At 32.6% G+C, this 16,956-nt stretch overlaps 2 protein-coding genes across 2 annotated transcripts in view; both read right to left on the bottom strand.

Moving 5' to 3' along the window:
* The window catches only part of Tmtc3 (Transmembrane O-mannosyltransferase targeting cadherins 3), a 135,010-nt gene that overhangs the window by 12,822 nt on the left and 105,232 nt on the right, over positions 1–16,956 (bottom strand). Inside the window, exons 3-4 of the mRNA XM_089704540.1 lie at positions 12,188–12,269; positions 6,243–6,342 (exon numbers count right to left, since the gene is read on the bottom strand). Of these exons, the coding sequence (XP_089560666.1) occupies positions 6,243–6,342; positions 12,188–12,269 (182 nt within the window). The remainder of the gene's footprint in view (positions 1–6,242; positions 6,343–12,187; positions 12,270–16,956) is intronic.
* LOC149482104 (uncharacterized) lies at positions 259–1,229 on the bottom strand. The gene has a single exon (XM_089704541.1). It carries the CDS (start codon positions 1,031–1,033, stop codon positions 269–271), a length of 765 nt encoding a protein of 254 aa, XP_089560667.1. The 5' UTR covers positions 1,034–1,229; the 3' UTR covers positions 259–268.

Here is a 16,956-nt window from a genome sequence, read left to right on the forward strand (position 1 = left end):
ACAGTAAAAGGGTACTTAATAAACAATTATACAAAAACAAGGTAAAACAAAATTAAAAGTAGCGGTCAACGATTAAAATAAATTCGGGTATTTAAAAAAAAAAAAAATAAAGCTAGCATAGCAGTAATAAAACCAAGAGACTAGATAAGACGGTACAATGAAGACGGTACGAGAAAGAAAAAGTAAATACAATAGTCAAAGCAATTTAAATGTATAAACTAATTTGGAAAAAAATAAAGTAAAATTGAAGTAAAGAAACGCTGAGTTCTTACTTGCCTTTGCCGCACCTCTTGGGTCTTACGTTTGAAATCTGCTTAGAGTTATGTGGTACATTTGTGGAAGTTGTGGCCAAACCAGGGGCACCCGCAGCAGTAGAAGGAATGCTGTCAAGCTCAGACATCATTGTGACTTTATGTCTTTTTCCATCCGAGGCTTGAATAATAATATACCCATCCTTAGTCCAGCAATTGGTTACACCAAAGCGAGCTCTTGCAGAAATAAAAACATCATGTCTTTCTTTTATAAGGAATTCAGAGAGCGTATAACCACTGCCCTTTAGAGAGGTCTTGGAATACCAGATAGTATCTCTTAAAGAAACATCTATAAACTTAACAATGATGGGCCTGGGCTTATCTGATTTCGTAGAACCCAGACGATGACACCGGGAGATTGCTTCCTGTTGAAATTGTGGAATATTCATATGATCCATTACCACTTTGGATACCAGGTTGGCAGGAATTTCCTTCGGTGCTTCAGGTATTCCATGTATAAGTAACATTTTCCTCCGACTTCTCATCTCCCATTTTATATATTGCTGTGAGAGGAACTCAATTTGTGATTGCAATGTGTGGAGAGAAGCTACAACGAAGGAGCGGAAAATGTTGAATTCTGCTGCTAATTTTGAAGTGGGGCTGGTAGAAGCAGGTTGCGAATTGTTAGTGTTATTAACATTCTGCAAGTCACGCTGAAATTCAGCCATTTTAGCATTGAACAGAGCGGCCATGTCTGTCATGGATTGTTTAACAGATTCCATTGTGGTACCAAAAGTGAAACAAAAGTTCTAGTGTGTAGTTGATGGATATTTATAAATGGAGATTTAACTGGTGGGTGAAGGCTCAAAAATTAACACATACAGGTAAAGTAAAACTAAGTATTAGTATGAAAAATTGAATTTTAAATACTAGAGATCGCAAAAAAACGTGTGTCTACTTTTTGCTCCTACCCTCAAAAAAAAAAAAAACTATATCTTCTCTTGTATCGGCTTTTCGGTAATATTTCAAAAGAAAAATAATTATCTGTTCTAAGTTTAATATTTTACAGCATATTCAAAAGCAAAATGATGTCGATATAATCATTTCAGGTAGTTGGAGAAGTATGCCTGATTTAGTAAAAGCTAATTTTCACACTGTTTGTATGCATTACCTGAGAACATTTACTATGGTGGTGTTTATTTTTTTTTACACCATATGAAAGTAGAGATTTCAATGAATAAAAGGCACCCCAAGTTTTTGAAAAAAGCTGATATTTTGACGGGTGACTTTTCGATTGAAAATTAGGTTGTTTTTTTGGTATTAATTCAAAATAAGGCGAAAAAATAAATATTTTCAATCAAATAAATTACAGTGTATTTGGGACATAATAAAGTAAGTTTTCACCAAATTTCGTAGAAAAACAATAAACTTTGAAGTAGATAAAAATAAAAAACCAAAAACTTGGTTTTTTGAATTTTTCACCTAAATTTTGAGGTTATGTGAAAAAATTGTGAATACAAAAGTTGTAGATCCTTTTATTACCAACAACTTTGCAATTGAACTTTTTTCCGTAGGACTTGTAGTTTTGTCGGAAATCGAGAGAGACCATTTTTTTCTCTTAAAAGCTCCCCCTCCTACTTCCCAAACTCGGATTGACCGTAATTTATTTTTCCTTACATTTTTATCATATTCCCCTCCTTTTCTAATGGGTTTCATCCGACTGCGATTTTTTTTTGTTTCAAAAATTATCTACTCTAGTCTAATTCTATATATCTAACATACAAACGTTAAGTCAGTTCGAGTCTGTACTATGTATCTACGCTAATTATTAGGAAGAATAAAATTGTATATTGACATTCAACGTCCTAGGCAAAGGCAAGAAAGATTTTAAAATAACTTAAACATAATTATTTAATTTAGGGCCGATTTTTTAATGCTTGGATAAAACTTATCCGTCCAATAAAGTATTACACGATAATATTAAAATGTCACGTAAACTGTCAAATACGGGCAATTAGAATACGTTTTTAAAATGGTAGTTTTGTACATTATTCGACGAATAAGTTTTAACCCAGGATTGAAAAATCAGCCCTTATGCATAACAATACATTATCCTGTAGAGACTAGAGAGTGGGCTAATTGGGTGATTTACCTACGTAAGTACCATAAATATTATTTCATAGTACTTGAACTGGGCTTGAGTTTGTTTTTATAAATTTGATTCGATTAAAGAAGGATTTATGAGCCTTGGATGCCATTTCGCCTTTACATAAACACCCATAACAATTAATTTAACTAAAGTTCAAAACTGGTTCTTCGATATTACATGGCATTTGAAATTCGCTTGACATTTGTATGTAACACCCCGATAATGTCACAGTTAAATGTGTTCTCATAAATCATTTCAGTTTATTCGTACTAATTCAAGTCGCTTTTTCCCTTGAGCCGCGGCGCAAAGTGGCATATTGAGTCAGAGAATAAAGAACTTAGTAGCACCTAGGCCGGCCCAGATTCAAATGAATAGAGAAAAACGTAGTCATTAAAACATTTGGAACAATGAGAGTAAAAACAATGAATTTTAATAAAAAAACATAATTTTACTTTTACGAAAAGATCGAGAAAGCAATGAAGTCATCCTATTTTTGAGGCTATTTTACTAAGAAAGGGAATTGTGAAATTTAACTTAAAATTCTACGACTGAGAATTATGAAAAATATTTCTTCTTATACAATAGAATGTTAATCATTCGTTATTTCTGAAAGTATTGTATTTTAGTATTGCTTTACTTTGTAACAATTATAAGTATCTATTGACTGTATCGATGGCCTATTAACTATTTCATGAAATATATATACATAATATGTATGTTGTTTCATCAAATCAATATTTTCAACTTGGTATCGGAGTCCAATGAAATGGTAACTAGGCCACATCTGACTTATCGAACAACGGGATGTTTTAATAAAACTAGTTTTATACCGTTGGGGTTTGAAATTCAACATACGCAATAAAAATGATCACAGAATTTCCCCCGAGGATTGCGTTGAAATACTCGCTCTTTAATAAGGGGAGATAAAAAGTTTTGTGTAGGGAAAATGTTTGTATTAAATTGTTTGGATTGGGTAGTTAGCACAAGATTTGATATAAACTGACGTTACGTGAACATCATCGCTATCTGATATACTCTATCATTTAAGTCCAACATCGTAGATAGGCACAGGTTAATCCAAAACTATTTTACATCATGTTATACCATAAAACTGTTCGAGCACCTTCTTACATAGCTGACAAAGAATCGAAAAATGTAGGCCAAAGTCGTTTCTTTGAACCTGCGAATAATTTGGTTCAAAGTTCTTAGAGATAGCGCTTATCACCCATTTAACCGCAGGTCATAGTAGCGACGTAGCCAAACGACACAAAACGGGCCTTAGCCTGTACTTTATTTAACGGTAAGCGGGCCACAGGGTACATAAAATACAAGCACAGTGTCGCCTTCCTTTGTGTGAATTTCATTAGGCGGCGCAAAATAACAAATTACTTTAGTAAGTGTTTAATAAATTTTTAACGATTAAAAAGACTGACAAGTACTAAATAAAATATTAACCATAATACCCAGATGTTGCAGTTAAATGTTTTTACTAGAAAAATCAAAGTATGTATAAGCAAGCTGCTAAAATTATTTATTAATGTCTATTCGCATATATAAGTAGGTACTTAATTATATTAGGAAACACATTATTCAGATGGTAGAAATGAAAAATAAATTTCAGATCTAATCAGCACCAATTTAGAAGTAGAACACCAATTATTCAGGTCTTTTGAACGAATTAAGACAGTAATTAAAGAATTTTATAAAGAAACCTGATACACAGCGGTAGAAACCATGTCGAGTGCGTCATTTAATAAAAAGTGGACATCCTATAAAGCCTAGCTCATTAGGAGATACAAGTAGTTTTTTTTAATGAAAAAAGAAACAAGGATACCTAATTGGATAGGTACGTAATGCTCAGGACATCTTTAAGGTCTTGCTTTTTTCATACGTATACCACGTATGAAAAAAGTTATATTTCATAAATTTTGCAGAGTAGAGTAGGTAATGTAGAGTCATCTACAAGAGCACTACGGCAATCACACCTAATAATCAGAATATGAATTGAAAGGTACTTTTGTTTTTCAAATCTAATTTATAAATCTATTTATTTCAATATTGAATAATTTCTCACATAGATTGATGTGAGAATATATACGTACATTTCGAGATCAATGTTTCATAATACACAAATTATTTATAGCAATATTTAATACTATTGTATTGTTACGATGTAAATGTTTATGATTTTGTAATACAGTTGAGTTCAGAACGAAGCTCATTCACGCGGCACAAATAAGTTAGTTATTTTCGTTCAAACTATTAAAATATATGTACACTGTTTCTCTTTATGCAGTATAAATATTAATATGCGGTAATACAAGTTTGGCAAAGTAACTTGTCGTTTTCTACGAGATAAGCAACATATATAGTTTCTTGTCGAGTTTTCAGTGGGATCATATTATATACTCTAAGCTTTTAGCACGAGCCATTTTGATTATGAATAAATAGTTAGTGCGAATGATCCTGTATGAAGACACTTTTGCGCTTTAAGACTTGGTGATGGTGTAAGTGAATATTTAATAAAGGATTATATATGAAAAAGTTATCATAAAAATAAACAAATGTGTATTTTGGGTTGCTAAGGAAGAATTTATAAAGGCTTTTCTTTATACAGATAGTGGATAAAAACTCAAAAGAATTTTCGCAAATTGATAGAGATATTTTTGGGCAAAAATAACTTTACTCGCAGTTGATCGTCTCGTATTAATCTTCATAATTTTCAGCTTAGAACATTTTAATTCACCAATGGTTGTATTCTTTTAAAATGTTCCTTTTAAATAATATCGTATTACTTATATTTAGTCATCCTTTTCATTTTATTTTCGGTAAAAACAACCATTTTAAGTTGAAAAACTATATTCTCAGCATGTTTATCAGAGCTCCGTGTGAAATAAATTATGAAGGTTTTTGAACCCGTGAAGTTGATACAAAAAGAGGTTATATTTCAAGCCCCAAAACATTTGCACGTGTAAGCTTAATAAATTAACATGCCTATATAAGCTAGGGTTGCTCAGATTACGCTAATGTTTTAAATGTTATACACCCTTCTCGACTAAACACATTATTAACACAACAAAGATAAAAATATTCTTGTCTTGTCTTTTTTTTACTGATTTCATTTATTCAATTCTTACTTATTACACTATTTTAGTAGTAGTTAGTAGCTATTTTTTTACACTATTATCTTTTCTATCTAAATAGATAGTTCACTCCAAGTGATTCTCTGATAAACAAACCTACGTGTTATCCACGCCGCAAACTTTCGCATTTATATGAGTAGTATATTTTGAAATTACATTAACTGGTAACCCTGGTTCAAGCGCCCTTGCGAGTCGCAGAATTTCGTACAGTTTGCTACTCCACAATCTAGAACTGAATTATTTTCCGAGCACTACCGAAGTTCCGACATTCATTCATATGTACTCTGGATATGTTTAATTCATACATGAGTTATTTGACGTTTCTTATAAGATTTACCTACTTGTTGTAACGGATTTTTGCGGTGCTTGCAGTAGAATGGATGTGGGAGAGGTAATGTTATGACGATTCGTTTGATATCCTTGTTTTTAGAATAAAAAAATAATTATCCTAAGAATAACACGAATTATTGTACTTTATTAACTATTTAGATTATAAGCATGATCATAATCTACTTGGTAGGTAGATACTACCACCCTTACCACGAAATAACTTCTCATAAATATGCAATATGACCACCTTTGAATCCAGTGTATTCAGATCTTTGTTTAAAAAAATACAAAAGTGCGATTTATTCCTTAAACAGTTTAACATGTATTAAAAGCCTAGTAAATTAGTAATGTAATATTTGTCCACTTTACCTGTATACCGTCGTCTGCTGGCAGCCCGCGCATAGCACAGGAGCGCGCCTAAGAAAAACACCGACGACAACATTTCAGCTCGCCCTACCACACCCGTCACCTGGACAAACAGAAAAAAAAATATTTATAAATAAAACTTACACAGACAAAACATGATTGTATTTAATCAAGTAAAGCATTGTTTATTCGTTTTGCAATTTAATATGATATTGTATTTATTTTTCGAGTTATGTAAATGTTTCAATTTGTCAAATACCTATATTAAAGATATTTTTATCGTACACTTGACATGCAAAATGAATTGCTTTTGAGTTGATTGAAATGATGAGTAATTGTTTTTGTAGAGGAAAATTATTTTATTTGTAGAATACGAATAGAATTACGTTAATACAAGACGTTGAAATTCTTGTTTGTCTCGAATAATAATATATACTTTAAACGTATTCCTAGAATAACGAATTCTTTATTCTCGGAATACGAACGTTTTTGGTTTGAGACTAGAAAATGTTGTTATATTTTCCCACTTCGATTAAATACGAGTAATGCTGCAGCATTACTCGTATTTAATTAAATTATTAAAGTTAAATTATTGTAAAAATGTATAGTTTCCATTGTTATTGTATTAATACGCAATGAATGTGTCACAGGTGAAATTTGGTGGTTATTATAATATCACAAACCACATAATATATCACGATGTTAAAATATCGCAATTTAAATTCAATTTATTATTAATTATATGGCTTTTTAATGAACTACGTATAACGTGACTGTGGTGAAGCGCTAACCGCAATTGTTATGGTGTCAGATACATTATATTTGTGTTGTTTTGAAATAAACGGCTCATATTGATTAAGTAGTCCCGAGTAACTGTATTGTATTTGTATTTAAAATATGGATGAACTATGGGTGCTTTGAAGACGTGGAAGTATTCTTTTCTGTACACTAAAGTCTACGCTATCATCTTATAATAAACACATGACAATACGTAGGTATAAGAAGTTCGTAAGTTCTAGGTTTAAATCACTACATGTTTGCTCTGTGTGTTTGCTGAAAAAGAACTTAACATTGACATAAGAATAGTATGCTTCTATTTGATAAATATTAAAAACCATCTTTATAAAACAAGACAATCAGAACAGTTATATTATTATAATCCAGAACATAACGATGCGCCATAGTTTTAATGATGTTAATTAACGGTCCTTGAATAAAAGTTAAAAGGATATTCCAAGAATAAGCGTAAATAAAAAGCAAACTGCTAAGTTCCTTGTTATAGGAAATAATCGAGAAAATATTGAAAGCGCCGTTCTACTAAGAAAATAAAGGTGACCGCCATTTAATAGTAAGGCTGTGGTCCCTCTGTTAGCGACGGGATCGAAAAAGTGAAATGTAATTGAACCTGTTATGGGAAATATTAATTTTATATTATATAATGAAGCTTCGTAAATAGGAACACCTTTGTGATGTCCGAGACTGTTTATATTTAGAACGAAGCATAATTATCGATGCTTAGACTTTATAATAAAATTTTTGCTGTACCTTATTGAGATATTTTCCAAGTCCTTTTGTTATTAATTTTAATATGGCATGAAGTGAATAACGACTAAATATGCTCGTATACTATCTATGTATATTAGTATTCCTTAGTTACATTACTTTCGACCACATTGTATACGAATGGTGTAAATCGATTTAATTAATGCCTCTTAGTTAATGAGGTTAGCTTCATTTTGATGAAATAAATAACTTTGCTTTACTGTATCACAGTAAGTTTTTATGTAGGTTTATGTAGATTACGTGGAATGCCTTAAAGTAGGCGTAGAACGAGTTTTTCTCACGATATTGATGTTGTGCTGATGTTCATCCTACATCGTGAAATTGAATTTTATTCTCTATAATATATACGTACTATGTATAGAAATAATATTTTAAATATATTACGGTTAGTATTAACTTTTCAATTAAAATATGTACACGAGAAATAATTATTTTCTTGTGCTAAAATAAAGAAAAATATATGCTGCATATATTATTTGATTTAAATAATCTATGTCTGATATTTGCAACTGCGAGACAAGTAATTGTTCGCTTGAAGCAAAATATATTGAATATTCATGACAAGAATGAAATCCCCCAAGTAATACAGATTCTGAGGTTTCTTGAAAACGTTAAGAGGTTTATATATAATAGTTGAAAATATTTTTCTACGTAGATAATAACATGTAATTTGAACGAACGTATACACTGTATCGGGTCTCCATCTGTCTTAAAGTTAAACTTCGGGCAATAAAAAACCCTTTCCTATATTGTGAGCAAATGTATCGACTTTTTAAATCGCTATAAAAAAAGTAAAACTCCATATGTGCAGCCACACACAGGCTAGTAAGATAGCAAACATAGTTAGTGCCCGGAGTGGCGTCAGAAAGGCCCAGGCATGTCCCACGACTTCATTACAAACAGTTTTGTTGGAACAAGTTACACATTCGACGCCCAGAATTTACTCTAGTATTTGTATCTACAGAGGAAAACATCCCTGGATAAGATCGCTGTTTTTCTTAGCTTTTCATTAACTACCTTCAGTAAACACGGATATTTTCCCGCTTTTCGCAGTCAAAATAAAATGTACATGATTTACGAATTAGTGTTTGTATAGAGATGTTTTACGGCAACATTCAGCGAATTTTGTAGGTATGTAATCTAACTTCCACTTTGCATGTTGCCGTTCTAAATAATATTTATACTTTATTTTCGAAAAAACGAAATGGTACGATTTCATACGTTTTCGGTTTTATTTACATTTTTTAAATAAGGTATTAATTTAAAATGTGAATATATTTATTTGTTTTATTTACTTTAAAAGCAGATCAACGCTTTGACGTAACTTTTTAGATTTGTATTGGGAACGAAAATGTAAATACTTATTTCGTTCTGCAGTTGTTCATATAAAGTAGGTACGAGTATATTGATTGTTACAAGAACAATAAATACTGTATTATACATAGTTCTACAGTTTATAGAACATTTTCAAAGCGAGTATGTTTTTGTTTTGTTAACTTCCAATATATTCCTTGTTCAGTAGCACACAAGCTGTGTGGGAGACTGGTCTTTGTTATTTTAACACTGTTCTGTAGAAACCTTTCATTTTGCTTTAAAACTATATTTAAAAAAGGTAAGTCGTTGCCTTTAGAATGGATTTATCAACGTTTTACAATTCTAGGCTCTATGTTACGAGTTGTAAGAAATCAGTAGGTAAGAAATTAATGAAATAAAGTAAAATGTTTTTAACATAAGTACAATGTTGTCATATTCACATACACACACTACACATCCGAATTTGAATAAATTTCTAGATATGCCTTTATATTTTACAGAAAACCGTAGAAGACAAGAAATCACTTCCAAGTATTTCATTCAATGTGAATTAATCCGTAATTGGCAATTGCATTCATCAAATTACCACAAGGAACTAGCCATAAATAACGTATATTATACTAGATTTCCGCCCGCGGCTTCGCCCGCGTTTGCAAAGGACAACCCGCATAGTTCCCGTTCCCGTGGGATTTCCGGGATAAAAACTATCCTATGTGTTAATCCAAGTTACCCTCTATATGTGTGCTAAATTTCATTGTAATCGGTTCAGTAGTTTTTACCTGAAAGAGTAACAAACATCCATACATCCATACATCCTTACAAACTTTCGCCTTTATAATATATTAGATTAGATTAGATAATCAGTATTTCATTACACCCTTAGAACTGGCCCCAAACGATCTAGAAAAAGGAATTCCAAGAACAACATATAATATTGCATTAACCCACAATTGTACTGAATCTTCGCGCTAGTGAGAACCGGCTATAATTGAATATGGCTGGTGTTAAATCTACATGAAGCCAGGTAAAAGAGTGCTGACGAAGCAAGCTATGCGATTAGGTTTATCTCATTAAACGTGTCATTCGGCTTACCGACGAGATTTGTAGCGTTTCAAAGAGGATTAGAACTTAATTATTATCCTATTAAACGGCCAGAGGCATTTTGTATTCCTACAATATAGAAATATAATGAAAGCTTATATTGACAGATAGAGAAGTGTATTGAAAATATGATTGTAGTAAAATTAACAAAAGTTTTAAAGGTAAACACATCTTGCAACTGTTAGTATCTGCTGATATGTGTTAATTGTGTCTATTTAATTGAATATTATACTGAAAACAATTTTCAGGTAGGTAGGTACATATTTTGATTGAAAAGTTCTTGTTTTATTTTCTTTATACAAGCTGTAGCATGGGTTTGTTAGCGTAAACTGATAAAATGTAGCTTCGTTTCTTTTTATACGTGCGCTTCAGCTTATGTAAGAATTTCTTTTTAATTTGTTTCATTTTTAAGTCTAATACAATGATTTTCACCAGTCACTACACTTCCTTTTAAATGTACCATACGGAACGATACTCAAGGAAATAGTCCTGCAACTAACATTCGCCGAAAGTTCAATGTAATTGTTACTCACGCCCCAAAAAGCAATAGAAGCAAAGAGCATTCAGCCAACAATGTCTCTCTCGGCCTTAATTACTCCCGCTGTAAGTGGAAGACGTCAGCCCCTAATCGGCTAGAATCGTCATAAAAGGCCCAATTAATTAGAAATGTGGGTATCAATACCGGCTGGCACACTTCAAAGGATCTGGACAACATACAGTCGTTAATTACAGCGTAGATTACTGATCTGTCTCCGTCGTTTATAGAAATGGATTAGATAGGTTTCCTTACGGATGAGGCGGTTACAATTACATAAATGGTTAGCGAGCTAATATGAATTAAACATATCATTTCGTCCAATATTTGCGATTGGAACGGTAGATTTGCGTTTCTCGTCCTACTTTGCTTTGATAGTAGAATCTGGAAATTAATTGAATACTAAGTGAATAAACTTACCTAGTCTTTCTGTATTTCAATTTTATTGTAATGAGCAGCAACACATCAAGACAGCATGCATTATATGCAGTTTTTACTTATATTTTTGTACTAGATCTATTGAGCGTTATCGTGCGTTACATAAATGAAAAAAAAATACCATAGCAAAAACATTCAAATTTAGAATATCACAGATTATATCATGTGATAGAAAGCTCGCGATTTTGCAAACGCCCGCGGGTTTTTTCAATACAGATAAAAAATATGGGCAAAAGCGTATTTTTCAAAGATAAACAATGTTACCAGCCAGTTATAACGTGTCCGAGCTATTACTCAGTTTAAACAGTCATTGGCGGTGACAAACGATTCGCCAAAACGTAAATGACAATGTCGAACAAAATTGGAAGTGAGATAAAAACTCTCCCGGGAATGAGTGTGTTTTATTTGGATATTGTTAAGTATAATTTCATCTACGTAAACAAATTAAATAGCTTTTGTTTGCAGTTATTATTGTTTGTAACTGGCGAAGGGAAATGAGGACTTTTTCATCGTCATTTCATGTCATCTCATTCTATATCTGTTTGTTAAAGTCTTAACGAATTCAATCTAGCTGTTAAGGAGATGAGCCGTGACAAGGGACAAACATGTTTTCTTATAACTGTTAGTTTGTACATACTACAATAACACAAACGTGAAAATTAAAAAAAAAACAACACTTTATCTACCTTATTTAAAAGATAGCGAAAAGGAATGGATATAACAGATTTTATCAGCAATTTTGTAAACGTGCCAGACATCTTCCCTATACATTTTATAAAACAACTATCTGTTGTCCCGGGTCCTCCCGGTAAAAATGCATATATACATTTTTATAAGTTTATCATTTTTTTAATCAGTTCAGCCGTTCGTATGTTAAAAGTGGTGTAACTAACACGACATTCTTTTATTTTTATGTATATGTAGGTATTATCATAGCTGATGCTTACACAAGGCGCGACAACTTACGGCATATAGTTGTAGTAATAATTAAACTTACCGCTTCCGTGTGTATGGGGTGCACTGCGAACAAGATGGCTGCCACGAAACTTGCGAATTCTGGCAGGAACATCGCGCAAACTCTGGAACAAACGCGGCATTAGCTGAATTGGGTCATTGTTTAAGTAATATTGTTGCTTGTTTCAATTCTTTGATCCCTTTTTTAGTTTGGTTGATGAGATTAAATTTATAGAATGTTGTTTATGCGTAAAATGGGGATCAGTGTCTTGTAATTTAGGAGTAAGTCGTGATAATGGTATGAAATAAACATTATGTTTATGTTTAGGAAAGTTATCTATCCAGTTGTAATTTCATTAAAATCTAAAACACAAGTTTAAAAGACATATATATGTATTTCAATGACTTCAGTTTGGAAAACAACAAGAATATCTTATAAATTAAACATAGGTAAATATGTCTACATGCCTTTACCTTATAAACAGAAAATTGTTTAGCTAAGCAAATGTAAACTGACATTAACCACGACCAAAGGTCGAAGTACTCTACATGGATCGCAGCCTAACATCACCCAACATTCTCTAGACATTCTAATAAAGACCTTTTACATTTGACTGCGCACAGGAATATGTCAGTGACATAGCAACTACGGCTAAAGGAGTGGTTAGGTCAAAGTCATTAGATTGTTAAGCCACTGCTCGGCCGGCGCTCTAATCTTACTACCTAAGCACCTTACAACACCTATGCAATATGCATATCCTACACCTATTTTATGGGTGTTCCTGTCGACCTGCACCTGTCCGTATTGATTGTGCGAACGGTATTTGTTCCTGGCCGTTTGAGATGTTACGTGTCGTCAAATTGGAATTGTTTTTGATGGATAAACGGATTTTGTGTTTCATGATTGTTTGTGTGATGGATTACGGTTGCAACTTTTAATGCAATAAAAATTTGTTGTTTCTGTTTAAGCATTCAATAGGATAAATAGGTTAAGACAAAAGCTTAACATGATGCTAATTTCATGTTATACATATTGTAAAATATCATTCAAACTGATTCGAACATTTAACTAAGCAATCATGGGTTCCTTGATAAGCATTGAAATAATTCTGAAATTGTTAAAATAAAACCTCAAAATTGTTATAAACCAAGAAAAATAATAATGTTCAGTGCTTCAAGATTGCCACTTCTCATAAGTCAAAGCAAAAGATAAATCGGCATACATCAGCAACCCGTACCTCAGCCAATATATTTACGAATTCGGAGCCAAAAATCAGTGAACTTTAAATTCTCAGCTTGAATAATACTCCCTCTACACATAAGCGGTACAGCATAATTAGAGCTCACTTACAAAGCGAACAACACATCCGGCAAAGCTTAAATTAAAATCTTTGTGACGTCACAGTTTAACATGACGTACTAGATACTCACTGGAATTTTAATACAACATGCATTATTTCCAACTGAATATGAAACACATCTATCTAGATAAATTTATTATGTATATGTCCAGTGAAGTAGTTACAATAAGCTATTAGCTTGCAGAAGCAAAGAAGGACGCATCATTTGAAGGCTTAAATGATTAAGCTTTCAAATGATCAGTGCAAAGATTGCATCTACTGTTAAGAATATTCCACATAAAGACTCGAGTTTCAATATTAATCCCTCAATATATAATAAATCTCTACAGAAATATTGCTTCCATTAAACAAAAGTCAGCCTTATGATATTTTTACATGAGTACCCAAGTAATGTTTGATAATTTAATTTGGGTTAGAGCCCAACGTTTGATGCTTTAATATGGGTTTAATTAGGAAAATACAATATTGACGTAGACCCAAATCGTCCTTACACGCCTTTTTGTGTGTTATAATAAAACGGTTGAAAGGCAATTTGAAAGTTTTGCGGGTTTCCTCTTCACGATACCCGGGAGTGCTTTCATTCCGAATAAATACTTTTAATGTGCTTATTAGTTTTATATCTGACCCAGTTTTTAACTTTCAGAGGTCGAAATAGACTAAACTGAAGATTAACTCTGCCATTTAGGGATTGAGTTACGTATTTAGAAAATGAAAGGCTGTAGGTTTTCAAATGTTAACGTTCTGTTTATTTAAGTTAGCGAAGTGGCTTTGTAATTAAATCGTGATGAGTTATTAATAGAAATACTAGATTTGTTATTGTGCCCTTTATAGCTGTTATTTAACTAATTAAGTTGATATCTTGTTTCTAATGGGTCATGCAATGAAGTCTCCCTGATTCGAACTACTGCCCAATACAATAGTGTCGTTACGGAGCGTCTGCAGACGTGAAGACGTCCGCCCGCGACTCGCGCTAGGAGTCGAGTGACAATAATTGTGCAAGTTTGTACACCTCGCGGCCACAGGTCTGAACACCAACTAATTGAGAGCGCACCGTCCAACTTCGGCCGGAATTAAGGCACTCGTTAGTGACTTTTTGTGTAACTGCCAGAATCTCTATCGGAGTTTGCGAAACATTTATACGTACTCGTAGTTTGTTTTCGACGGGCTTGTACGTAATGAGTTCCTCGATTGGATACGATCCTCGCTCGGTACGAAGGGATTTCAGCGAAAGTTTTCAAAACGTTCATTGTTTTTTTCGACGAACTTTGTTAATACGTCACTCGGGTACCTGCCTTTATTATATGATGGAAACCTATTAGGGGAGTAAATAACAGGGTACGGACGAGGGGCTAAATTGATACTTTTATGTCGATGGTCAAATTCAGTTTCAGTTGAGTTAGGAATAAAAGCCTTGGAATTGTAATGCTTTTTTATAGATATTATAGACATAACAAAGATAAAACAATAGTGGCCAGCTAATCCTATAAAGTAATCAACACTTAACAAAATATTTGAAATTATGTAGGTACTTATTGTTATTAATACTACCTATTCAATTATTTTGAAAAGATTTCAAGCTCACATTGAATTTTTTACAATGAAATTTTTTAACCCTAACTCCGCAATACCGCTACACAGCGCTTAATTCCAACCAGTTTTGATACTTTAGCAATAATAATAGCAAGTTTTAAAATAACGTCAACAAAAACGATTGCAAGTTCGCAGAGCGCCTTGTTTGATACAATTACGTTAGAAAGTTGGTGGTTTTTGCAGAAAGAACTTAAAAGTGGTTAAAGTTAAATTTTTGCACGTGAATAACGCGGGACACAAGTTGCCTGTCTAGCGTTTTGATAAACAATATTTTGTCAGTGTTACCTCTTGTTTCTTTTTTCAATTTTTTTATTTGAATATTGATTTATGGATATTTACTATACGTGAAAAGATTTTAATTTATAGACAACTAGCTTTCCGCCCGCGGCTTCGCCCCCATTTTCAAATATAAACCCGCATAGTTCCCGTTCCCGTGGGATTTCCGGGATAAAACCTATCCTATGTGTTAATCCAAGTTACCCTCTATATGTGTGCTAAAATTCATTGTAATCGGTTCAGTAGTTTTTGCGTGAAAGAGTAACAAACATCCATACAAACTTTCACATTTATAATATTAATAGGATGGCATATGTATCTTTTTAATACTATCCTTAACTAGTGTATTACAGAACTCTAATAAACATAGAAACTCAGCTATCAGCTGTGCCATATAAAATAAAAATGACGATAATATTATGAATTCATATAAATATTCCCAATAAAGACTCATGGTATGTACGTGAGATATGCACAATATTTATTGGTGTATTGTCATGTGTAACGAAGTATGCTTGGTATCTTCCTCTTTGAACCTTAGTATTCTCCCGTTACCATGACAACCAGATATTGTGATTAATGGGGAGAAACGGCACGCAGTGTATTCGCTTTGTGCCAGTCAAATAAAAGGAATTCAAGTACGCCCTTGAGTAAGAAGTACATCACTTCAGATGAAAGAAAATATAGGATATCGTTATCACTTGATTTTAAGGTTAAGATACGATGGGGATATAGTAATTAGAAGATTTTATTTTATTTTGTATTGCTTTGAACAAAAGGCATTTATATCATATAGATATAATTATTATAGCTTTGCCTTGCCGTTTCACTCGCGGACAAAACCCAGGACAATTTTATTTATTCATTACTAGCTTTCCGCCCGCGGCTTCGCCCGCGTTTTCAAAGAAAAACCCGTTCCCGTAGGATTTCCGGGATAAAACCTATCCTATGTCCTTTCTCGGATATCAAAATATCTCTTTACCAAATTTCATGCAAATTGGTTCAGTAGTTAAGGCGTGATTGAGTAACAGACAGACAGACAGAGTTACTTTCGCATTTATAATATTAGTATGGATTTTTAGGCAAATTTTAGTATTTTAAATTTTATCTAAAACTAGTTTAGCCATAAAATCATAATAAATAGACTGACGAACAGAATTTTGCATTTGTTATACTTTTGTATACCTACTATATTAGTATGGATTATAAAGCTTTTTATATGAAAGTTAAGGAATGTTAAATTGCAAATTTTATAGCTACGTGGCTCGTTGGTTACATGAATTCGTAGCTTATGAGCTTAAAAGGGATTCACTTTAAAGTTATACTTTTTATATTACAGAATAAATTAATAGCAAACTCATTTCAGTTCAGTTAACTTTCACAGAGTAAATATTTAAAACGTAAAACATACTTTTCATTATACACTCGTAACATTTAATAAATAAATACTAAATATTTCGGGACAATTTTACACACGGCACGATCTGATCCCATACTAAGCTCCCACTTGTGTTATGGAAACCAGATGGCTGACCAGATAAACATATCATTTTAAATAAATATATCATATATCATTTTAAATAAA

This window comes from Colias philodice, chromosome 15, assembly GCF_061535455.1.
Source record: "Colias philodice isolate Cphi_HAF_F1 chromosome 15, ilColPhil1 Martin Lab GWU primary, whole genome shotgun sequence".
Taxonomy (NCBI): Eukaryota; Metazoa; Arthropoda; class Insecta; order Lepidoptera; family Pieridae; genus Colias; species Colias philodice.